The sequence below is a fragment of the Melozone crissalis genome, unplaced genomic scaffold (assembly GCF_028551555.1).
Source record: "Melozone crissalis strain CALT ecotype California unplaced genomic scaffold, PUWL_Pcris_2 ptg000012l_1, whole genome shotgun sequence".
Lineage (NCBI taxonomy): Eukaryota > Metazoa > Chordata > Aves > Passeriformes > Passerellidae > Melozone > Melozone crissalis.
This window is the reverse complement of record NW_026535790.1, coordinates 3,070,794-3,094,974: the sequence shown is the minus strand read 5'-3', so window position 1 is coordinate 3,094,974 and position 24,181 is coordinate 3,070,794. Positions and strand designations below refer to the sequence as shown.

General features: G+C 45.0%; 1 protein-coding gene across 3 annotated transcripts in view; it reads right to left on the bottom strand.

Moving 5' to 3' along the window:
* The window catches only part of NPRL3 (NPR3 like, GATOR1 complex subunit), a 42,131-nt gene extending 21,156 nt beyond the window's left edge, over positions 1-20,975 (bottom strand). The window contains exons 1-6 of one of the 3 annotated variants that reach the window (XM_054271151.1): positions 20,911-20,975; positions 19,422-19,491; positions 11,086-11,215; positions 7,871-7,945; positions 5,679-5,832; positions 4,335-4,416 (exon numbers count right to left, since the gene is read on the bottom strand). In XM_054271151.1, the coding sequence (XP_054127126.1) occupies positions 4,335-4,416; positions 5,679-5,832; positions 7,871-7,945; positions 11,086-11,169 (395 nt within the window). In that variant the 5' untranslated portion in view covers positions 11,170-11,215; positions 19,422-19,491; positions 20,911-20,975. Of the gene's footprint in view, positions 1-4,334; positions 4,417-5,678; positions 5,833-7,870; positions 7,946-11,085; positions 11,216-14,188; positions 14,282-19,421; positions 19,492-20,828 lie in introns of those variants that run through there. The other 2 variants (XM_054271150.1, XM_054271152.1) reach the window with 2 other exon arrangements.
* Between the last annotated feature and the right edge of the window lie 3,206 nt (positions 20,976-24,181).

Here is a 24,181-nt window from a genome sequence, read left to right as displayed (position 1 = left end):
AATCCATCAGGGAAAAGGGCTGGAGCTGTGGTTATCCACACCAGCTCCCAGGCCAAATCCTCACCAGGGGAACCATGGCAAAAAGGAATGGGACCAGCGACTTCAGAGACCACCTGAAAGCTCCTGGGGTTGTAAAAACAGCAGAGATACAGGAAAGCATGAAACACTTGCAGGGACATTTCCCCTGCAGAGTTTAACATTCAGACAAAGATCCAGTTGGTTCCTTTCATTGTCTGGTCCAAGTGCACTAAGGCAAAAGGTTTAATTACATAATTACACTCTCCACAGCATAATTTTGTCTGCAGTGCACTACACAACAAGAGCCTACAATTAAAGACAACAAGAAAAACAGATTTTCAGTTCTGATCTGGATCTTAATTTTATTCTTCTGCATTTGCATTCAGCTGTACAATTTCCAGCCTTCATTATAAGCTTTATGAACACAATTTCTCCTTCACCTGCCCCCCCTTGGATGGAAAATAATTAAGTGTTTGTAATTTGACAAGGAACAAGCTGCACCCTCCAGCAGCCACACTTGCAACTGCCCTTGGCCAGACAGTAGAGTTAAATAATGTCCCCAGTATGGACACAAACATTCAGGCAATAGGATATTAAACCCTCCAAGACATTTTATTCCACAAAAGCTTTGTTTCAACACTTTTTTTTTAATCTCTGGTTGGTAACACCTGATGAATGATCTGAGGGATACATGGCCAAGGACCAGGATGATCAGAAAACAGAGTTTAAAACTGAGACAGGGAGAGGCAAACAGGAAAAAGCTGTTTAATGTCTCTCCATCATAAGGCCCATGAGACATCTCATGGTACAAGATGGAGCAAAGTTCAGAAGAAAAAGAAAGAAATACAAAAAGTAGTTAAAACATGGAGCTCCTTATCAGAGGATGCTGTGGCTGTTCAATATTTACTCTGGCTCACAGGACTGTAGGTTAATTCTGGGAAGTGAGATCAGCTGGAAGCTGCTGAATGTACAGAAACCCCCCAGAGCTGCAGGAAGCTGGGGAATATTTTAGGGACTATCACTGCTCTTTTGCTCTATTCTGCTGTGTCTTGAATTGTGAGCTACTGCCCCAAAATGAGAACATGAAGGTTTGCCAGCATCCCCCAGAACTGCAGCTTTTTCCATAACTATTCACAAAACAAAGAAATCCCACTTCACATTTATAAAGAGTTATTAATTTTTATATACACACACCTCCTATCACATCTATCCTGTTTTTATCAGGAATTAGCCCCATGTTTTTGAGTGTGGTGGAGGTGAGGTTGTAGCTTTAGAGTTTGTTTTCCCTAGAGGTTGTGACTACTCAGAGCTTTGAAATTATTTCACATTTCCTTATAAAGGACAAAGGGCTGTCCTTTGATAAATAACTGTAGTTGGATTATATTTTACAGCACAGACACAGAAATAACATTAAATCTCATAGAATCATTCCCTGAGCTGAGATGGGCTAGATCTACCACACAGTTGAGTACCACTAGGCTAAAAAATTAAAGGCACTTTCTGTATTAAAAAGAAGAAACAAACAATCCAAACCTCCCCAAAAACCCCTAAAATTTTAAAAAGGCTCTTTCTGTACTAAAAAGAAAATACAGACAATCCAAACCTCCCCAAAAACCTCTCCATACTTTCACTTTTATTCCAATGCAAAGCTAAGAGAAATTTGCTAGAACCAGACAGGCAGTTAGTAACTATCAAGCTCACATACTATCCACAGTTGCAGATAAAACTATGTGAAAGCTCCTCAAAAGAGACACATATTGTAACAGCAGTAAGTTTTTCAGTACTGAAGTCCTGAAAACTTTCTTGAGCCTAAAAACCATTGCTTTCTGTTCCACACAATGCTTCAGTTTGAGGACAAGATGAATGAAGACTCTCAATTTTCTGAATTAATCAAAAAGAAACATTCTAGTTCTCTCCATGAGAGACAAAATGTCCCAGGAAGTAGAAGCTGAAACCTCTGAGCTGTCAGTGTAACACCACTCCATTGCTAGTCAAGATGTCCTGGGTACTGATCCTGCCTTATGGAACACAGGCATCTCATTCAAAACCAAGGAACACTTTGAACAACAGAAATATTCCTCTACTTGTGGTTTTGCACAAACCAGCTTGCTCAGGGAACATGCTGGGTCTTGCCTGAAATACCTCAGCACCATCTACAGGAAGCCAAGGGCTCGACAGCACCTCTGGAGCAACCCTGGAAATCGGGCTGGAATTGCAGAAATCAGCAGGCACTTGGAAATGCTGGCTGGAGCAAATCTCAAACAGAGAGCTGGGCTCCATCTGCAATTCAAAGTGCTCCCTCCACTCCACTGGCTGCTCTCCCACAGCCAAAGGCTATGCCAGAAGCCTCTGTAAATTTAGAACCGCACTTTGTCACTGCATGCATCCCAAGGTTCACCCTTCCCTTCTCCTTTAAAAGCAACACAGCCAATCTTTCCATCTTCCCTCTGAGGTCATTCACACTCCTCCACACTCTCTAGGTGGCCTAAATCCCTCTTGAAATGTGGTGTCCAAACTGGATAAAATATTCAATACAGCAGGAGTTTTACAACTGTGAGCAGGATTGGTGCCTGTCTTACAGACAAGATTTATTTTATGCATTCTTGTCTATCTGGGTTTTTTTGTAACCCCATGTCACTTGTGACTAACCCTCACTTCACAGAAGACCACACAGACTTCACTCCAGAGCTGCTGCCACACAGGAACAATTAATTCATCCTGGAGAAAATTGTATTTCTAGAACCCTTTTTCTACCTTATTAAAAAATAATTTTAATCTATGGCTGCCTGGTAAGGTGCTGCAGCTCCTCTCAGCTGATCTGACTGCAGGTATAACAAGCATATTTCCTATGCTCTCATATGAAGTATTAATAGAAAAGCCCTGCAGAACATTTCCTTATCACCCAACAACACAGTCAGCTCCTTTTCAAGTACAGCTTTCCAATCAAGCACACAGGCACTTCAGATTTTTTTACCCACACCAATAAGGTCTCACATTTGCTTTTGACAGTGTCATACAAAAGTGTCAAAATCCAACTTGCACCACTTCTTCCCCACTCACAGTGCCTAAATGAGGGAGAAACTGCCTTGTTTTACAGCTGAGGGCAGCACCAAAGTGCATTTCTCCATAATCTGTCTATTCCTCCTTATCTCTGGGAAGGCTCACATGAGCTCTGTGTTCCTACAGTCACAGCTAAATGCCACAAGATGTCACTGTGTCCCTAAAATATTTGGAAACATGATTAGGGTTTTGCCCAGTCATAAATACATAAGCCTAGAGGAATAGAAAAATATAATTGGAATATTAGAATTACAGGCTGCATAAAAACTGCCTTCCTTAAAAGTTTAGTACTCAAACTTTGGTACTTAGGTTTTGTGCAAGGTGTGTGTAACCACATACCACATTTCTTGAAACAGATGAAATTCACAGCTCTGGAACACAAAGTGCAGCTTAGCAGAAGTTTTCTGATGCTCTTTGCTATCATTATATTATTTAGGCTGCCAGTGCTTTACCTTACAGGGCTCTGATCCCCTCTGCACATGAGAAGCCACAACCCAGGGAGGACAAAGGGTTCCCTGAGGAACTCCAGCCTGATTCCCAGAATCCCTGACAAACAGTCCAATCAAGGGGCACAGCATCTTCCCCTCCACACAGAGGTTCTGTGTCCCTCTGTCCAGGCCCTTCCCCAGGCACAATCCTGGCTGCAGGAGCCTCTGGGCCCCAGGAGGCAGCACTGACAGCACAGGCTCCTGCTGAAGTTCAACAACAGCCCCACACTGCTTTGAAACCTCTGCCAGAACTTCTAACCCAGTCAAGAAACAGCATGTTACACTTTCCATTCTGCTGGAAGCCTCAGCATCTCATCCAAATTCACTGTCCAGACATGCACAAATGGGCCTAGGGCAGTACCTGACTTGCCATCAGTGCTCCTGCAGCACTTTCCCCTTAGCTGCAGGTTTAGAGCACTTCCCCAGTGCTGTGATGCCCCTGTTATGATATTTGTCAGTTCTACACTTCACTTGTCAATAGGTGGCCCTGTGCTAAGGAAGAAAATAATAATTCTTAAAGCTGTCACAGACATCATCAGCTTTTAAGAACAAGACACCAAAGACAGACCAAGGTAATGATTAGGATAGCAGTTCTGCAAACATTTCACTTGACTTCCACGCTTCACATGGCTCTGCCTGGTTTAAAACCCAAATCCCAATGATTAACAGCATGAGAAAGTGGATAATATCCTTAGGAACAAAGCCAGGAGATTTCAATGAGAAACAGCATACCATGAGCCAAGACTGAAAGGCTGAAATCCAACTTACCTGTCATATGTCTCTTTGAGATCTCTGGCCAGTTTGCACTTGGGGAGGATGTGATGAAAAGGTGACTGGGGCCCTTCTGTGGCTATGGGAAGACTCAAAACAAGAAAGTAAGTAACTGACTTCAAATCAAAGAGTTTCCTCTTTCCCCACTGGGTATCAACATTAGTGACAGAAATTTTATAATTTTATCTACAATTACCTTTCAAATCTTTTACAATAACTCAAGTTACACATTAAGATGATAATAGTGAATTATTGCCAACTTCTGCTAAACCTCAACTCAGTTAAGCACATGTAACCAAATTGGACAAATGATGACTTCAAAAGCTTTGTTTTTCTAGATGTTAGCTTTAATTTTTAATGCTTGCAGCAAGATAATGCATCACTGTCAGAGTTCACCTTAAATAGTCCACATTGTTATGAGCATTACAGTTACAGAGCATTTTCCAAGTACAGTCTATAAAAATGCTCTGTAACTGTTTGCTAGCCAGGTAACAGCACATAAGAGTGAAGCTTCCATATAACAAGTCTGGTGACTCAGCAGACAGCATTAAAGCATGCAAAACTTGCTCTAGGTTGGGTGAAGGAGGCCACACAGGAGCTCTTCCATGTCAGCCTGACAGGGAGAGGCAAACATGATGGCTCAGTGCAGTCTCCAGGGATTGTGCTGAACTTAACTAGCAAAGAAAGCAAAGAAACTACTTCACCTCTGTCTCAGACATGTTTTATGAAAAATCCTTTCCTTAGGATTTTTTCTCCTGAGAAGCTGTGAGGCCTCAGGAACAAAATGTAAACAATGATTATCTGCTGCTGTGGAATGCAACAGGTGCATCTGTGATTGGTCTCATGTGGTTGTTTCTAATTAATGGCCAATCACAGTCAGCTGGCTCAGACTGTCTCGGTCAGTCACAAGCCTTTGTTATGATTCTTTTTCTATTCTCAGCTAACCTTCTGATGAAATCCTTTCTTCTATTCTTTCAGTATAGTTTTAATACAATATATAACATAAAATAATAAATCAAGCCTTCTGAAACATGGAGTCAAAACACAGAGTCATTCTTGTCTCTTCCCTGATCCTGGGACCCCTGTGAACACCACCACAAACCTCTAAAAATCAGCCTCAGCCAAGTTCACTATCTCTGCATAGGGATAGTGAACTTGGCTGAGGCAAAATGAAGGGAAAAGCTGTCAGAATGCTACAGAGCACCAAAATTTGTTCACAGTGCTACAGAGCACCAAAACCTGTTCACAGCAATCCCAGGCACGAGAGAAGCAAGAAGGCACAACCAGCACCTCTCTGGAAGAGTGTCCCAGTTAAGAGCCCCAGCTGCTGAAGGCACTCACTCTCTGCCATGGCAGACACCTCGTCCTGGATGGCCAGGATGAGCTTGGCCTCGCGGGTCAGGTACTGGCAGCGGCGCTCCTCGTGCTGCAGGACGATGGCGATCCTGCGCGACAGGTTGTGCAGGCAGCTGATCACCGACGGGTCCGCGTTGGCCTGAGGGGAGCACCAGCAGCCTCTGAGCCAGGGAACCACAGCCATCGTGGGGAACAGGCAAATGGTTCCCACTGACACCAAAAATCAGCCTCTCAACTGGAAATGAACAGAATTTTCTCTACTCGCGACCAAGCAGAAGCTCGGAGGGGTCCAGAAGTAATTTGGATTTTTAAGCTCGTTAAGTGCGAGAAAGGAACACCACACCTGGACAGGGACAGCTCTGTCTGGGTTGCTTTTCCAGTTGTTAACCTTCTACCAGCACAGAGAAAAGATCTCAACTTCACACAGTGAGACAAAACAGTGTCAAGCTTTTTGAAAAGGCAGAACATCCCAGTGTTCAGGTGAAACTCACTGGCAGCACAGCACCTTTAACATGTCCCACTAACTCCACATTGCCACACTGGTGTTTGTCCTCTGTACTGACAAGGAACTAACTAGGTAACAATTACCAGCTCATGACCAATATTTTCATCCCAAATCTCTATTAATTTGGATCTATGCTCCCAAAAAATTCACAAATATAGCTTATTGCTAACACTGCATTTATGAAAGCCCCAGAAAGAAAGTGCTGGAAAAATCTATCACATCAGTACAGCTGCCAAGGGGGGTGAGGGGGAATTCACTAGCTCCAGCATGAGTCAGCAGCTGCTTCATGTTTGTTAAGACATTTAAAGGAATTTAAAGTTCTGGCAAGTGACCACTTGGCACAGAAAGCAGCAAACTGTGACTCATCAGTTTTTTGACTGCTGTTCATGCTGAGTCACGCCACATTGGTAGCCCTGAAGCTCAAACACAGCAGGATCAGTGCTGATTATCACACTTGGGCCTTTGCCTGCTCTGTCTGCCCACTGCAGATGGACACTCATCTTTATCTCTGAGGGCCTCCACCCACCCCCTGCACTGCACTGCTCCATCCTAGGAAAAAAATTTCCACTTGCTTCTTGCCCAACAATTTCCAGAAACCTGACTGCTCCTGTGAACTAAGAGTGTCTCATTTGGCAAATGGATTTTGTGCTGCATCACACACACAATTACATCAGTATCATCTCATGGCCGAAGGGCAAAGAAAGCAAGTTTTCCTAGAAGCACTAGAAATTAGATTTCAGAAAAATGTGGGCAAGTCTCCACTGTGAATGAAGGAGCATTGGTTTCCACACTTCTGCTGCCACATTGCTCAGTGTGCATTAATGTGTGTTTTTGCAGGTGCATCTACACACACTTCCCTGCAAGCAAAGCACAGGGCTCTAACAAATCACCAAAACAACATCTCTTAACATGGGAAATCTAAAATCAACTCCTCCATTGCAAATTCAGCACTCCCTGACCCAGCAGTGTCCTAAAGCAGAGGAACATTGGATTCCCAGCAGAGCTCTGCAAACAATTTCTGGCTTGATTCAGGCACTTGTGCTGTGTGAAACCTTGCTCCTCATCCAATGACAAGCCATGCAGGCTGGGGCCATGTCCATGTCACCACTGCAAAGCCAGTGGTAAGAAAAGTACTAAAAGAAAAAAAAATTCCTTTCATAAGCAGGGAGCTGGAGGTTTAAAAATGATGACATTACATCCAGTTGAGCACAAACCAACCATTTCCACAAAGATGACTATTTAGCTCCCTCTTTTATTTTTTAAACAACCTGTGAACTGGGAAAAGAAAGCCAGAGCTCAGAAATCAAGCAATGCTTGAACATAATGAAATTTCTAGATCTTTATACACCCAATTAGCCAAGCCAGGATCCCTTAACAACAGCATCTAGTTAATAGAGGATGCCTGAAAAAAATTCCAGGCAGAAACTATGTATTTGTTCTAGGCTTTTGCTGAGCATTGAAACCTCATTATTCTTCACTTGTACCTTCTTCTCATTTAGCTGCTCAGCTGCTGCTCCCTGGCACTCTCCCTTCACATTACCTCACTGCTGAGAGGAGGCAGCTTTCAAACACTGGCCATTAATCACAAAACAAGCCTGGAGTGTGAGCCTACTGCATTGTCTCATGCATGCAAGCACATCCCACTGTCAGATGGAATGGAGACAGTCCTTACCCTTAGTGCAAACACCACGTTGAACAGAATCATGGTGGGCATCTCTCTCTTTGGTGAGGGGTCAGTTTTGGATACCTGAAAAATATTTTTTAGAAAATCCCATTGGCTAGTGTCAGCTGGAGAGAGTAACAAAGGGAAAGTAACTTTAAAAAAAATTTTAAAATATAGTTAAATAACAAGCTGAGAAAAGAGAGTAGACAAATCAATATATAACATCAAATATGACTGGCAAAATATAGAACTAGGCTTTTGTTTTTAATTGGAGTGTCACAGTTACTCTACAACACTGCCTTTGCTGAGCAGCTGTGAAGACTCAAACCAAAGCCTTTTAGTCACAAGCATGGCAATGAGTGTTAGCTAAGGCAGCACTCTTACTTAGTGTCTCTGTTATTACATTCAGCATCATTAGGGATCTTTGGTTTAAATGCTTTAGCACAACTGTCAGATGTACTGTCAACAGAATTCCACAGATCTCAGGCCACACCTATTCCTTCCTTCCCTAAAATCCCCATTCAAATTTCATCCTGTTACAAGCTGCTGCTTTTATCACACAAAATATGCTCTAGAACAGCAGTACTAAAATTAAAGGTTTGATTTTTCCCTTCCTGCAGGATTTCAAACACATTTTTCAGCTCTTCTATTCTCTTTGTAGCAGAGAGCTCCATTCCTGAGGCAGATTCAAACTTTCCAGTGAGAAGAAACAGCAGGAGCTGAGACAAGCAAGTGGAATTTGCACAGCCAGACCAGCTCCAAAGGGAGCACGTGTCACCACAAGATGGAGCACAAAATGCAGGGGACATTCCCACCTCCCCTGCAGCTCCCTGCTCAACAGCCACGCATCCCCAGGGGAAACAGCTGGAACCTGCCAGGCCAAACAAAAGTTGGTGTCTACCCAAAGTAAGTGCAGCACCTGAGCCAGGGCGAGCACAGCAGCATCTGCCCTTCCCCACAGGTTTCCAGCACCCACAGTGAACTGCTCAGGAAACTCCAAAATCTGTCTGTGCTCACTCAGGAGTCTCTACATTTAGAAAACTAAGAGGTGATACATATTTTGGGAGTTTTTTTGTCCTAAAGTGAAAATTACATTCAGTCAGAAAGGCAGTGGTGGGAGAGTGGTAAAGGCAGTTTATCTGTTCTGGAGTTACAGGTTCCAGGACATCCTGTGAATTTCCAAGTGTAAGGACTGATCCTGCTCCTTCCTTAAAATCAGAGAAAGTACCACCACTAACATCAGTTGGGATGCAGGCTAGAATTTATATCAACTCATGTCCAGAAAAAAAGAAGACTGAGCTGGGAAAGAAAATGCTGAAGGAATTTGAAGAATTCAGAACATTGCTACATAAAAAGCAATCTGGCACACAGGATTAAATGTTTGTGCTCTTGGAACTCCTGAATCTCATTGGAGTAAAAATATGCTGAGCTGTCCTGTGGATTAATTTACTGCAGTATGGACTCTGAGGAAACTCAAAGCAGAGGCTGCTGGGTTACTCCAGACACTGCCTGAACTCCATGGAAAAGCAGCTCCATCTGGCTTCCTCCTAACTGCAGGAGGGTCCCAGATTTACACTGACACAAACCAGCAGAGATGGCTGCCACATCGAGAAGATTCTGGACTCTAGAAAGTTCTGGGGTGACTCCCAGGGTGATAAGACACACCCAAAAAGAAGTTCCTTCAGAAGTAACAAAAAAGTGTTTACAGCTCCTTATAACTTTATTTACTTGCCCAGATGCAATTTTATTTAGACAAACTGGAATGAAGTGACATTTCATGCAATTAGGATTAAACTGATTGGAAAGAATGTAGAGTAATAAGTGGTGAAAAAAATGCAAATACAAATTTTCAGCCTCGTTTAGAGCACATTTAGGAAGCTGAACCTTTCAGATGAGATTAATAAAAGAAAGGAAAATTATCTGAGGGAGAACAGGCCACTGCTGTCAGAGCCTTGAGGGCACCAAAATGGCCCAGGCCAGGACCTGTTCCCACACAATTTCTCCCAAGAGTCCATGACCTGGGATCCCCATTTAAGCTCAGCCCAGGGCATGGAGCTGTGCCTGTGTCCAGGATGGACCTTGGATCTGTCCCTGTCTCCTGGTTTAGTACATCCCACCCCTGTCCTGTCCCCTTCTGCTCCTGGCTGGGGTCCCAATACAGACCCTGGGCCTGGTGTCCCACTTTGCCTTGACTGGGGCTGCTGATGGATTTGCACAGGTTGGGCACACTTGAATCCTGTCTTCCAAGACAGTTTAACTTTTCAGGACTGAGTCTTGGTGATTCTCCATGACATTTCCTGCAGACTCACAACTGAGTTCCCAAAGTAGCATCTTTTGATGCTTTAGGGCAGCTCCTCACTGGGATTAAAGCAGTCTGGTCCTCTAAATATCATGCAGCAGTTACCAACAAGCTGTTTCCACCTCTAATTATAGCTAGAAAGCAGGACAGAATTGGCAAGCAGACTTTTTCCCCTAAAAAAAGGAATGACTTAGCAAATTTGTTGAAAAATGAGACCAAAGAAGTTCAGTGACAGGGATCAGTGTTGGATTCAGAAATTACCAAAACCTAGTTCATTCCTACAGTTGAGCAGGAAGAAGGAACAGGACAGAGAATATCAGGAACACAGAAACAGGTGAATTCTTTCCTGGATTTAAGCAGGGCCTTTTACAGTCCAGATAGCAAACTGCTATCATTCTAAGCACCTAAAACAGGCCATGGGGGAAGGTCTCAATGCAAACAGCAGCCTGACTTGGTCCACAAGAAAATTCTAGATCTCTTTCAGCATCCTACACATTCCATCTAAGTCTTGTGGATCATCTTCAGCCTCAGGAAAAGTTAAAAGCCAAACAAGGCTGACGCAGCTTTTAGCATTTGTGAAGGGTTTTGGCGGTGTTTTTTTAACTGCCACACTAATTAGAGGTGCTAAAAGCTAACTTGCAGTAACTAAAATAGTGAGAAACAGCTTTGGAGTTGGAGTGCCCAGTTTTACTTCTCTTTACTCACACTGCTTCCCTACAGTAACCAGAAGAGTTTCTGTGATCACTGACAGCTCCCTCAGTTTGCCACTCACTCCACTGACCCAGAATAAGTAAAAGACAGCTTGGAGCATCAGGGAGTAAAAGCAGGATCAAAAGCCAACATGGCCATCCTGAATTGCAGTTTTCCTCACTAAAGCCAGGCAGTTTGTGAGGAAGGCAGGTCCCAGAGGGGATCTCATACCTACCTGCCCGAGGGCATGCTGGAGCAAGGTGGGATGGCCAACAAAGCGAACGTTATCAATCTTCAATTCAAACTTTTTGCCACACATATCTGACTTGGTAGCCAAAATTGTTGCCAGGATGACATCTGAAAACCTTGAAGAGCAGAAACAGAAGTTATTACAGTTTTCAAAGAGCACACCAAAATATTCCTCCAAGTACAGATATATTTAACTCTGAAGTTTTTAAGGCGTTGTAAATTGTGACTTGATTGCTGTACCCAGAGTACCACCAATTATGTAAAATTAAGGACCCCTAAATTACATCCCTCAGATCATCACAATTATAAAACAGGAAGCGTTCACAACAAAGACTGCAGGGTCATGCTCATTTAATTACATGCTCAGCAAAATACATTGAAAAGATTAGATGCAGTTTGCTTAAATATGAAAAGAGCTGGAGTTAGCCATTGCCTGGATTTAGCTGCAGGTTAATGAACTTACTAAGCAATTACATGTTGACACAGCCTGTCACTCAAGCACAACAGAGATCTTTAAGCCACCCAGTATGGCAGAGGGGAAGGCAAAAAAGAGCTGATTCAATTAAAAGAAACACAGCCAGTGCTTGTCCTTCCTTTCCCAAAGCTCATCATTCCAAGCTCTTCATTTAACAGATCTCAACCTGTGCTCAGCAGACCACTGGCACCTTCCAAGAGCTGCCTGGCCTCACCTGGGCTTTCTCATTTGATAAATCACACTCATGACAGGCCAGGCCCTTCCCAATGCCCAACCAGGAATTGCTCTGGACTGGTGAGGGCAAGGCAGCAGCTCTGAGACAAAGGGCAAGAACCACAAGGGGTCAAAACCAGCTAAAAATCCTGTGTGACAAGGGAGGAATTCCACAACTGCTCTCTCTGATGGCCTCACAGCATTGGTGTGGTCACTACCAACACTTGTTTTCCTCAAGGTGTCCCCTGGGAGAGTGAAGCCCAGACCCACAGGGAAGGGGATTCAGCTGCTAGAGTAAACTTGTTGCTCTAAAACAGGAGCAGTGCAAGGCTTGTTATTAACAAGTTCTCTCCTCATCTGTTTTATAGAAGCTCCTACTTGACCAAATGAACGTCAGACCACTTTCTGATGAGAGCTGGTTTTTAAGAATGAAAATTTTTATTGCATTTAGTGTATTTACACCCAGGGATGTGTGCCCCTGCCAGACCATCCCCCTAGAGCAGGCAGGTAGCCCAGATAACCCAGTATCACTCAGAGAGGAGGGCAGGCATGGGTGTGTGCTGTGCTCACCTTATCTCCTGGCCACAAGTGAGCCCTCCATGCCCAGAGAAGCAATTAATGTAGCTTAGTCCTGCTTCCCTCTGAGTCATGCAGCACTACAGAAATTAAGACAAATGCACTCAAGGACACAGGGGGAATTCCTTTTATTTACAAATACTGGAGATGAAGGACCACACAGGTCCAAACTGCCAAAGCCCCTGGTGCTTGTACAAACAGGTCACTCTGACCACAGCACTCTGCTTATGTTTGGTTTATGGAAGGAGCAGCTGTGTACAAACTCCCAAACCCCTGGCTGCTCTGCTCCCAACTCCAAGCTAAGGGCAAGCACAGACTAGCCAGAGACTCCTGGGGCCACTGAGCCCATGCTCCTCAGCCACTGGGCTGCACAGCTTGGGAAGTCTGGGAGCAAAGGGCAAAGTGCTGGAACAGGACCTGGACTGACAGTCCCTGGAGATCATATTCAAAATAGGGAAAAAGTCACCACGACAGCAGTGAGCTTCTCCTCCTCTTTCTGCCCTGCTCAGCAGCTCGTTAATAGGCTCATCATGGAGCCAGGAAGATGGGAACAGCAGTGGATCCAAAAGGAGCATATGTTTTGGGGGGTGAGGGGAGAAGGAGGGCAAGCTAGAAAATGTCGGCTTCCTGCTAAGAAATGAGTTACCCTTCCCTCCCCCAGCCTTGGCAAAGGATACCTGGGAGCTGATAAACTGATCATTCTGGTAACTTCCACAAGGAATTACACCAGCAGATCCTTTAACAGATAAATGTGGTGCTGAAGGTGGGAATTCAGCAGTTTCCCAGGGGAGCTCTTGACACCAATAGCCCTGTCTGTCCTCTCTCACGTGTGGCTCTTTGGGGAGGAAGAGATTAAAAGGCTGATTTTTGAAAGTCCTCAGGATCTTTTTATTAGCAGACTCTTCTGTGTCTGGGGGACTACTGAATTGCAGCTAGAGGAGATGCTCAGGGACAGAATCCTGACACAGGTGCACCTCCTATCACCACAGGCTCTCCCAAGAGTCACCTGCACTCCAGCCCCATTCTCCTCCTCTGACAGCCTGGATTTATAGTTTTGCTGTCTGGGTTTTTTTAACCCCCAGTGCTCTACATAATTTTGACATTTCTTAGGCCTCAGGACAATAGGGAAATCGAGGAACAGCACATGTGTTATTCCCATTACTTCAATTAGTCACCTCATCTTAGAAAATGACACTTTAAATATTTCAACACACACTTTCCTATCTTTGGGATATGTTAGGATGACCTAAAAACACTGACTTCTCAGATCCCAAGAGTTTGTTAGAAGCAGATCAGGTTTTGCAGTTGGGCAGTAACCCTTCTCCTTTTAAGAGATTAGTCTGAGCATTGTGAATTCCAGGGGGAAGCAAACCTCTTCTGTACTAAGGAATTCAGCAGGCAGAAAGAATATACAAGAAACAAAAGCTTTGATTTCTCCAAAATATTCTACCACTCCTCTCCAGAGCACAACATAGCAACAACACATTGAAAAGAAGGGGGGGAGATTCAAACATGAATTCATTTTTTCCCCCAAGAATGGATCATAACTTTTTATATGCCACAGGAATTCAAAGCAAGGCTTTTATTAAGAATTTTTCTTTGAAGTTCAGAACAGGATCTGAGTATGTAGGTGAGGTTTATGTTAAGCAGGGACTAGGGATGCTTTTTTTTTCCTTCTGGGGCCCTGAGTTAAGCACTTTTCCCTCTCTGTGTGTAACCATCCCATTGAGTGGGGCACCAAGAGCAAGCAACCAGCACAGCTGTTCAAACCTGGATCCCCTAAAGAGCTCTCCATCATTACCCTGGGATTAAATAGATTACTCACTGAGCTGCACTTTCAAGCCACTTCTCCTCAGAAAACAATTTGATTCAGGGCTCCTTGTTGGAATAACTACAATGCCAAGGTTATACTTGTTGCATTCCCAGAGCCTCCCAGCTTTTCCCAATTCACAGAGGGGACAGTGCCACACCCATTCTGGATTCCCTACAGGAAGCACAGAAATGTTAGTAGGACCTTGGTAATTATCCTGGCACAAACCTTTAGCAATACATTTCCTACAGACACTGTGATTTAGCATATGATTTTCTCATCATTCAGTGTAAAACAGAAACCAGAAACAAAAGCACAATTAAAAGGATGGTGAGAAAAGAAAGCCATTCTAGACAAAGGTGATTGTTTAGAATGTTTGGTCTTACCCTGAAACCAATTGCTCATCAGTTAGAGGACATTGGTCTCTGAAATGGGAACATGGCCATAAACACAAAACAAAACACAACAAAAGAAAATAAACGAGGCAAGTACACAAAATACAAAAGAGAAAAAAAAAGAGATCATATTAAAAACAAGGATGAACTATTAAGGGTTAAACTCCTGTAAAGGAAATGTAACTGTTGAGGAGAGTCTGAAGTTAATGGAAGGTGAATTCCAGGGATACATTGCAGGCTGTTTGACAAAACAGGCTGAGGTAATTTAGTCCTTGCACTAGCAGAGGCTGCTGCCATGTGTTTTCCCACAGTACACAGCATTTATGGAGCTGATTTCCAGGACACTTTTTAATTCATGCTTACCTTAAGAGAAACAGCAGAGGTTGCAGCCTGATTTAGAGCAGATTCTAAACCTCAGTTTCTTTCCTAGACTATTGCTATCATTTCCACCAAAGAAGCTCCCATGCAGCCCCAAACAACCCACAGCTCTTCCCAGCTGGTTCTGGTGCTTCCATAACCACAAGACTTAGGAAAAGAGGATGCCAAGTGTTTGTTGTTGCAGGATTCTGTGAAGGGCACACACAGGCACCACTGCTCCTGCAGGGATGCACACAGCAGGCACAAGGCTGGCCAGACTCACAGCACACTGAAAAATCCTGCCCTGCCCCTCTCTGTGCCCCAGGCAATAAGCACAGCTTAGGAAAAGGAGATTGAAAAAGCTTTCAAGGCAAAGAATCCTAAACCCTTCTTTACAACAGGTGTACAGAGCAGGACTGAGTTAGCACCTGTACTCACTTTTACATCAGAAACACCTGTTTCCATTTTAACATCCAGCTGCCACTTTTCCCCCCAATTAAGATTAAAAAGGACTTGTTTCATAAAACAACTTCATAAATGTACTGAAAAATTAATCTGATAAAAGCTTTCTACTAACCCACAGGAGAAAGGGGAGGCAAACTGAAAACCTCCAACAATTACTTAATACAAAACACAGATTTCTGCCAGTGATGATGAAAAGAGAACCTAGAGAGCCCAAGTGACAAACTACACAATGGGGTGACATTACAGGAAGGGTGTCTCAAGGAATGGGTGCATGAATGGAAAAGCACAGGCTTACAGAAAGGAAGCCTTTCAGAACAAATACAAGGAACAACACTGGAGTCCAGTGTAAGAGGGACAGAGGAAACAAATGTTATCACAGGAGAACTACTGTTTGTTAGAAAGGGACATTCAAACCCTTGTTTGTCAGGAACTTAGGGGTTTTTATAACAGAAGCATTTGCTAAATGTGCTAAAACTCCTTCAGTTAGTCAGCTCTGCTACTAAAAATGCAAAGTCTGCTATAACAGATGTTACTATATGTGCCTCCTCATTAGAATATTTGCTTGCTGGCTATACCACCTTCAGAAAAACTACAAAAAAAACCTATTTCAAACCAATTTAACATAGCATTATTTTATGGCTTTAAAGGAGTAATTGCCTCATCTTTTTTCAGGGGAAAGAAAGAAGACTGGCAGGCATCTCCATAAACATTGGGAGGGGGTGTATTCCTGGTAAAGCACTCAGAAACTGAAGGATGTTTTTGAAAAGTGCAAATGATGAAAGGCTGAGAAGAAGCCAACAGAGACACTTGACAAGCAATTTGTTTTGACAGTGACAGCCTTCTGAATACCTTTTTGTTGCATGGCCACCATCAACACACCTCAAACACTTCTGCTGCTCAACTTGCTTTCAGCAGGAAATAAAATATGTACTCTGAAGACCCAAACACAGCCCCATTGAGCAGAAATGAATACAAGCAAACACACCCCAGGAACCTGGGGAAGGATTATCATGAATAAGCTGCCATTGTCTATAAAAAAAACCAAAAAGCATAACAATGACCAGGAAATTGAGCCTGGAGGCTAAAAGAAATCCAATTATCTGTACAAATATGCTACATGGAAATGGAGTTAAGGCACCTAAACTGATCTGATTTTGTCCCTCCTGAGAGCATTAAGAAAGGTCAGTTCCAAGGTAATTGATCTGGGTTCCAATAGCTATGGGGAAAAACAACAGTAAATCTTACCTAGGACACAATTGGTACTAGATTACTAATAAATTAAAGACAGGCATCCAATATAAAAAAGGATGACTCCAAGCCTCTTAGGAACTACTGCAGGTACAAGAGAAATCTGAAATAACCCTTGTACTGAGCATGCAGTGGGAAAAGCCCAACCCTACAACATTATCAAACTTGCCATACACCACCAACTCAACCTAGCAGTCTGCCCACTCCACAGCCTCACTGTGTGCCACCAAAACCACCCATGGGAGCTCCTGACATGCAGGGATTGAAAACAACCTTCTTCCAACTCTTCCTCAATGAAGTCTTCCAAAAATAATACAAAACCACTTCATAAATTACTTTTATTGTGGACAATTTCAGACAGAAAATCATCAGAAAACAGACTGGACTTCATGCTGATGAACTCTCTCCATGTGCACTGAGTGTTCAGGAAGGGAACTCCTGCACTGCAGAAGGATCTTACAGGGATGGAGCTGCCACTGAAGGAATGGCTCTCACAGAACCAGCTGCTCCATTCCTGGTCTCTACAACCTGATCTTCAATGGAAACACACAAACTGAAGCAAAAAATTTATAATGTTGGTGAGGAAAAAAAATCAGTGGTGATATTGGCTCCATGGCATATGAAGGTTAAACTCCTTTCCTTTCCCAGCTCACAAAGCAGGTGCATCTCCCTCCCTGCAGGGAATCTGCACTTTTCTGCCTCCACTCTCCCCTTGGAATCTCTTCTATTCCAAGGCACCAACCTCTGTTACTCCTAAAATTGCCTGATACAAATCAAAGTTGGAGCAATCCATTGCACAGTTTTGAAGATGCCTTTTTGTCTTCTGCTGGAAGAAGCATCTGTGTACTTAAAACTTGCATTATTTTTTCCACCTATACCAGTCAGTGAAAAACACAAACTTTGCCAACAAAACTCCTCTTGTCTAATTTAAATTACCAGCACTCAGTATATAAAGAGCATGAGCATGTTCTTCTGCTATCAGGTACCACTGAAGAGGACACATTTAACTGCTACATCAGCTGTGTGGGATGTAGGGGACTTAAGAGTGATGATTACACTGCTGCTGGGAAAAAGCTTTCAGTAATCAAACTAGAAACAAACACAATTTTGAAAGGGACCTTGAATTTCAGAGAGCAAGTGCCCAGCCATATAAGCAGCACCAGCAGTGCTCCAGACTCCAATGCCCAGCCTCTAGAAGAAATAATGAAATGCTGCTGCTCTTCTATTTCCCTTTTCATATGCATGGGGGATACAGACAGATCTGAAAAAATTCTTTTATTAGTAACAAGTACCTAACCAGGAGATTAGGCATAAACTTTCATGCCCAGTGTTCTGGACATCACTACAATGAAATAATCTAAATATTTGTTTAGTGTAGGTTACATGCCAGCACATTCAATTTAAAAATCTGATTCAGGAAACACCAGCAGTTTTCTCACCTGACCATCATCTGAAATGATAAAAGCTTTTCCTACATCACTGCAGTAACCACACATTGTCTCACACCAACTCAGCAACACAGGCAACATACAATAAACACAGCCACACATCAAGGGCTTTGCCCAACCTGCCAAAACAGCAGGGGCAACAACAATCAGTGTCAGACAGGAGTTGGTATCATTCCAACACCTTCTTAATCCACCTAGGGAACCTCTAGAGCCAGGGGTTTGAACACTGAGCTCTCCTGCTGCCCACAGCCCAGCCTGAAAAGCCAGTCACCAGTTCCTCAACACACACATGGTTTGCTCCCCCTGCAGCTGTGCCCTGTCCATGCTGCACTCACTGGACACACAGCCAAAGGTTGTGTTTGAAGGTTTCAAAGGCATCAGAATGGCAGGAGATACAAATTACCTCATGTAAAATGTGTTTTCATAAGATCTCAGTCCTGGAAAATGAAATTAAGTGATGATGTTTACAGTCATGTGGGTGATTTTAACTCCAGTTAAACCATTCTCTGTCATGAAGTTAACAACAATCTTACATTTACAAAGTGATGATTACTTCTTTAGTACCCTTATAAAAGAGAAGAGCAGCAAATAACTCTTTTTTATTAATACTGGAAATTAAAATACATATCAGAAAAAAGATCTGCAAGTGAACGGTGGGCCAACAGACAAAAACACTTTTTCTCTCCCAGATTTCTCTCCTATCTAGTAGTGATAAATTTAGCATTATGCAGCAGATTTCAAATGTTCAGCAAAACTAATTAGAGGGTCCATCCATAAATACACACATGCTGAACACCACACTGCCTATTTTCAGTGCATTTGTTACCCTCTGATTTCCTGTACTTAAAAAACTCTCTTCAAGTGTCAGTTTCCTTTTGAGCCACTGTGTCACTCCACTGACACAACAGCAGCTCTGTCTGGAGAAACAAAATTAGTTATTCATTAGTGCACAGCAATTCCAATAGAACATTACATGAGCCAGGGAAGAAGTTGAGGAAACTGAAAAATATATCCAGGTAGGAGTAGGCAGGTAAAGGAAAGTGGGATTTTGCCAGAGGATTAATACTCCTAGTTTGAAAGGGCAATATTGCCTTTCTAACCAGCACAGAATAGCTGATCTTGCCCAGGAAACAACAGATTCAGCAGCATTCCCTGGTGAGACAGTCCTCTTTCCTAAGCACTAAGGTGCTCATAACTTGATATTAAAGCATTTTTTGCCAGGTTGTCTTCTATAGAGTCCAAGAGAATGTGCCTAGGAACTAGGAGGCAAGAGAGCAGGAGGCTGTCTCTCCTCCATTTCAACCTCTTAGGCAGAAGAAATGTTTTCCCTCCTACCTGGAGTCCCCATCTTGATCTTCTGTGGTGTCACCAGAGCCATTCACAGCATATCGACTCCTTGGTTTGTCTGAAGCAAAGAATAAAGATAAATTTACCCAGGAAAAATCTGCTTAATGTGTGCGTGTATGTATGTTTTTCTATTCTCACTCAAAAGAACATTAAAAAAAAAGGGAAAATTTTTATCATTCAGGGGATGAAGAGGAGAAAGTGAAGCATACACAAAAACTGACGCAGGTAACAGCTTGTAGTGCAAGAGTGAAAAGTAAAAGTCTGACCAATGCCATTTCCCTCCTTATTGCTCAGGTTTTGGGACAATTACAATGCTCCCAAAGTCATAGGAAGGGAAATCCTTTATCAACAAAAAGCAGGAGGAGGGGTGGCAGGGAAACAGTCAGCAAAATAAACAACTTTTCATATTTCACCTATAAAAGTGGAAAGGGAATTAGAGATGAATCTCTCTTCATAAACTGACTCACAACCTAAGCAGAGGAGTTAAGCTTCTTCTGACACACAGCCACCAGCACACCACCCAGATCACACAGCTCCATCATCCCACAGGCACTGTCCCAAATCACATGTCTCAAAGCAAGAGGTGCAAGCAGTGCTGGCAGCTGAATAATCCCATACTCCTGTTTTCCAGGAGAAATTAAACCTCCTCCAGCACAGTGTTCAAGACCACAGACTAAAATTTTTTAATTCCTACCCATTATTGATTAAAGCTTGTAGTGTGTACTGAATCACTTCTTCCAAATCAGCGCCTTCCTCTCATCCTGCCTCCTCCTTCCCCTGTAGCTCCCAAACCCCACAGGATTCACCTGGCCCAGGGACAGAGGTACCAGGTGGACAGTGACACCTGGCACTAATGTGGTTCAGTTGATGGATGAGAGGTTCCCAGGACACCTGGGGGAGTGAGGGCACTGCAGGGCAAGGGCTGAGAGATGCAGAGTCCCATGGGGAGCTGTGAGGGGTGCCAGGTCCTCATGGACAGGGGCAGTGAGGGGAGCCAGGTACCCAGAGAGGGTGTGAGGAAGGTGTCTGGGGGGATGACAGGTACCCACAGACAGTGTGAGGGGTGTGTGGGGGATGACAGAAACACACAGACAGTGTGAGGGATATGGGGGGGATGACAGGTACCCACAGAGTGTGAGGGGTGTGGGGGGGGGATGGCAGGTACCCACAGACAGTGTAAGGAGTGTGATGACAGATACACACAGACAGTGTGAGAGGTGCGGAGTGCCAGGTGAAGGGTGCCAGGCCCCCATGGACAATGTGAAGGATGTGAGGGGCCCCCACGGGCGGTGTGAGGGGTCCGTGCGGGGTACCGGCCCCCCAGGGGAGGATGCGAGGCCCCGGCGGAGGCTGCTGCGGGCGGGGGCAGCCGCAGCTCCCGGCGGCGGCACTTACTGTCCTGCGCGGCGGGGTGCTCGGCGCCGCGCTGGAACGGGAAGCGGAACAGCAGCTTGTTGCCGCGGCTGCCCGAGCTCACCAGGATCACGCTGATGGGGCTGGTGCTTTCGCCCATGCCGGCTCGGCCTTCCCGCAGGAAGGGCCCGGCCGCTGCGCCTTCCGCTTCCGCCGGCACACGGTGCGGCCGCCGCTACGGGCACCGGCGGGACAGCGCGGCCGGGACGGCTCTGCCGGGGGCGGCTCTGCCGGGGGGCGGCTCTGCCCGGGGCCGGCTGTGCCCGGGTCCGGCTGTGCCCGGGCCCTCTGCCCCACGGCCCGTGCCCAGTGCAGCCCAGTGCCCCCAGTTCTGACCAGCATTACATGGCCGAACAGCTCATTGCCAGTACAGCCCAGTGCTCCCCAGTCCAGACCAGCATTACATGGCCGAACAGCTCATTGCCAGTACAGCCCAGTGCTCCCCAGTCCAGACCAGCACCTCACACACAGCCCTGTTCCTGTTCCCAGTATAGCCCAGTGCTCCCAGTTCTGTCCAGCATCTCATGGCCCCACAGGTCATCCCCAGTACATCCCAGTGCTCCCAGTTCAGACTAGCACCTCACACACAGCCCCATCCCCAATACAGGCAAGTGCCCTCAGTTCTGTCCAGCATCTCATGGCCCCACAGCTCATTCCCAGTGCTCCCAGTTCATACCAGCACCTCTGTGCGTTCATACCCACAGCCACATCCCCAGTTCAGACCAGCACCTCACACACAGCCCTGTTCCCAGTACAACCCAGTGCCCCCAGTTCAGACCAGCACCTCATACACAGCCCTGTTCCCAATATAGCCCAGTGCCCCCAGTTCAGACCAGCACCTCATACACAGCCCTGTTCCCAGTATAGCCCAGTCCCCCCAGTTCTGACCAGCACCTGATGCTTACTTTCTCTCAATCACCCCAGTGTCCCATGGACACTATTCCCTGTTCCACACACTCCCAGTTTATTCCAGTGCTTCACATGCCTGCAGCCAGCACCTCCCAGCATGGCCCAGTGGCCCCAGCATGGCCCAGCACCCCCAGCATGGCCCAGTGGCCCCAGCATGGCCCAGCACCCCCAGCATGGCCCAGAGGCCCCAACATGGCCCAGCACCCCCAGTTCAGCCCCGTACCCAGACAGCGCATGGTGGCCCCAGCCCTGGATCCTTCCACAGGGCCTCCTGGATCCTGGACCACCCAATGCTGTTATTTGGCCACTTTGGGTCATTTGTGGGCTTTCAGACAGTTCAGTGAACTCCAGAACTTTCCTGAGAGCTGGTAACAAAGAGCAGTGAGGGCTCATCATCTCCCCGACATCCAGACCCACCCAGGCTATCATCCTCATGGAAGAGTGGAACTGCCCAGGGCAGTGGTGGAATCACAACCCCTGGAAGTCTTCAAAAAACATGTGGATGTGGCACTTTGGGACATGGTTTAGTGGTGGGCTTGACAGTGCTGGTTTAACCTAACACCTTGGAGTGTGTGTGTGAATAGGTATTTCTCAAAGTGTGGTCAGTCTGCCATGACTCTTCTCATGACTCTTTCCCTCTTTTTTTTTTTTTTCCACATCAGCAACTTTCTAGTAGCAACAGGGAAGAAAAGAAGAGCTCTGTAAAACAGTATTAAATAAGGAGGCTCATTGGTAATTAGAGTGGGAATGGAAATAAAGGAACACTGGGTAAAACCTGCTGCAATGCCTCTTTGGGACATTTCAAACAGTTTTTTGAAATAACATTTCTGCCTTTCTGAAGCTAATGACACATGTGCTGCACATTGAGCAGAAGGGTAAATTAATTGTGAGAACAGAGCGAATTTTTTGTGGGTTGGAATGAGGCCATGGACGCTTTTTCCCTAATGGGAGAGGAACTGATGACCTCTCCTGGGTTTGCCATGGACAAAACATGGGATGCAGGAGCTGAATGTGCATCTCCACCCTCCCTGTGCCAGCCTGGGTGCCACTGAGGGTGGATTTGCAGGTGGAGAATCCCTCTGTCCTCCCTTCCAGTCCCTCTCCATTCTTCCACCATCTGGCAGTAGATTGTTTCCATCAGAGCTGCCAAATCCAGCATGTCAATATTGCAGACGAGTGATTGCAGAGGGCTTTTCCAACCCTCATGATTCTGTGACACCAGGGTGCCTGCAGGGGGGCAGCTGTGGAAGTCACACCTGTGGGCTCCCCGTGCTCATGGAAAGGCTGCCTTGGGCTTGTTGCTCATGTTCACAGCTCTGACACACCCTGCCTCATGGTTCCTGTGCTTTCATCCTGCCTCTGCTTTAGGAAGGGTGACATTACTCCCCTGGCAGCAGTCTTGGTGCCTTCATTTTTTTTGTGTTTAAGCAAGATCAGAAGTTATCAGCAATTATATTTGAGGATGCCCTGGGGTTTTATGCAAATTTTTCTGTATTTCATGGCATTACTTAGATGCTTGGACACTCTGAGCTATCCCCACTCTGGGTTTTGCTCTGCAGTCCCCCCAGGGACACAGGACAGAGGTGGGTGGCTGAAGATGAGCAGCCCCAGCAGGGCATAATCTGCAGGGCCATTCTGCACAAGGCCAGTGATAACAATTGAGCAAGAGAAGGCAATGCTGAGGGGAGAGAGTTGTCCTGGGGTGATTAAAGACTAGTCATGTTATCACAGCAGAGCACTCCTTGTACACCAGCACTGGGCTGTCATGTTAAAATTTCACTGTGCCTGCTTCAAAATATAATTTTACTTTCTTAAATAATAAATTATAGGCCTATCTGTCATTCCCAGCTCTTGGACATTTAACTGTAGTTAGCCTTGTCATTTAAAGCAATGATTGCATGTTCTTCAAGCCCTGGTAGGAAATTAAAGAGTAAAGCCAGGATTTAGACTCCACTTTCCAGACTTTCAAAATGTAATATGCCTCAAATATTTCAGAGTTAGAGCAGATATATGTCCCCTCCTTATCCACAGCATTCTCCTTGAGGGGAAGGCAATTCCTGTGGATAATACAGGCCCGTGGGGAAAGTTATCCCTGATCTCACAGTGATGCCATTCAATTGGATTTACAATCAGGGCTGCTGGAAATTAGAATCCCACTTTTACAATTAGCTAACAGGTCTGTTGCTTGCTTCTGCTGTTTAAAATGAGAAATTCTGCTAGCCAGCTTTTGGAACAGATTTTGGATTAAAAAGAACCTACAATAATTTTTTTTTTAAAAATCCCCTTTGGTGATTTTCTGACAAACATTCATGACCAGCCCAAAGGTTGACATTCTGCAGTGGAGCTGTGGATCATCATGAGAAGCAGCAGCAGGAGAGGAAGGCAGGTTTGGTGGGGTTTCTCCATGAGGGAATCCCATGAGCTTT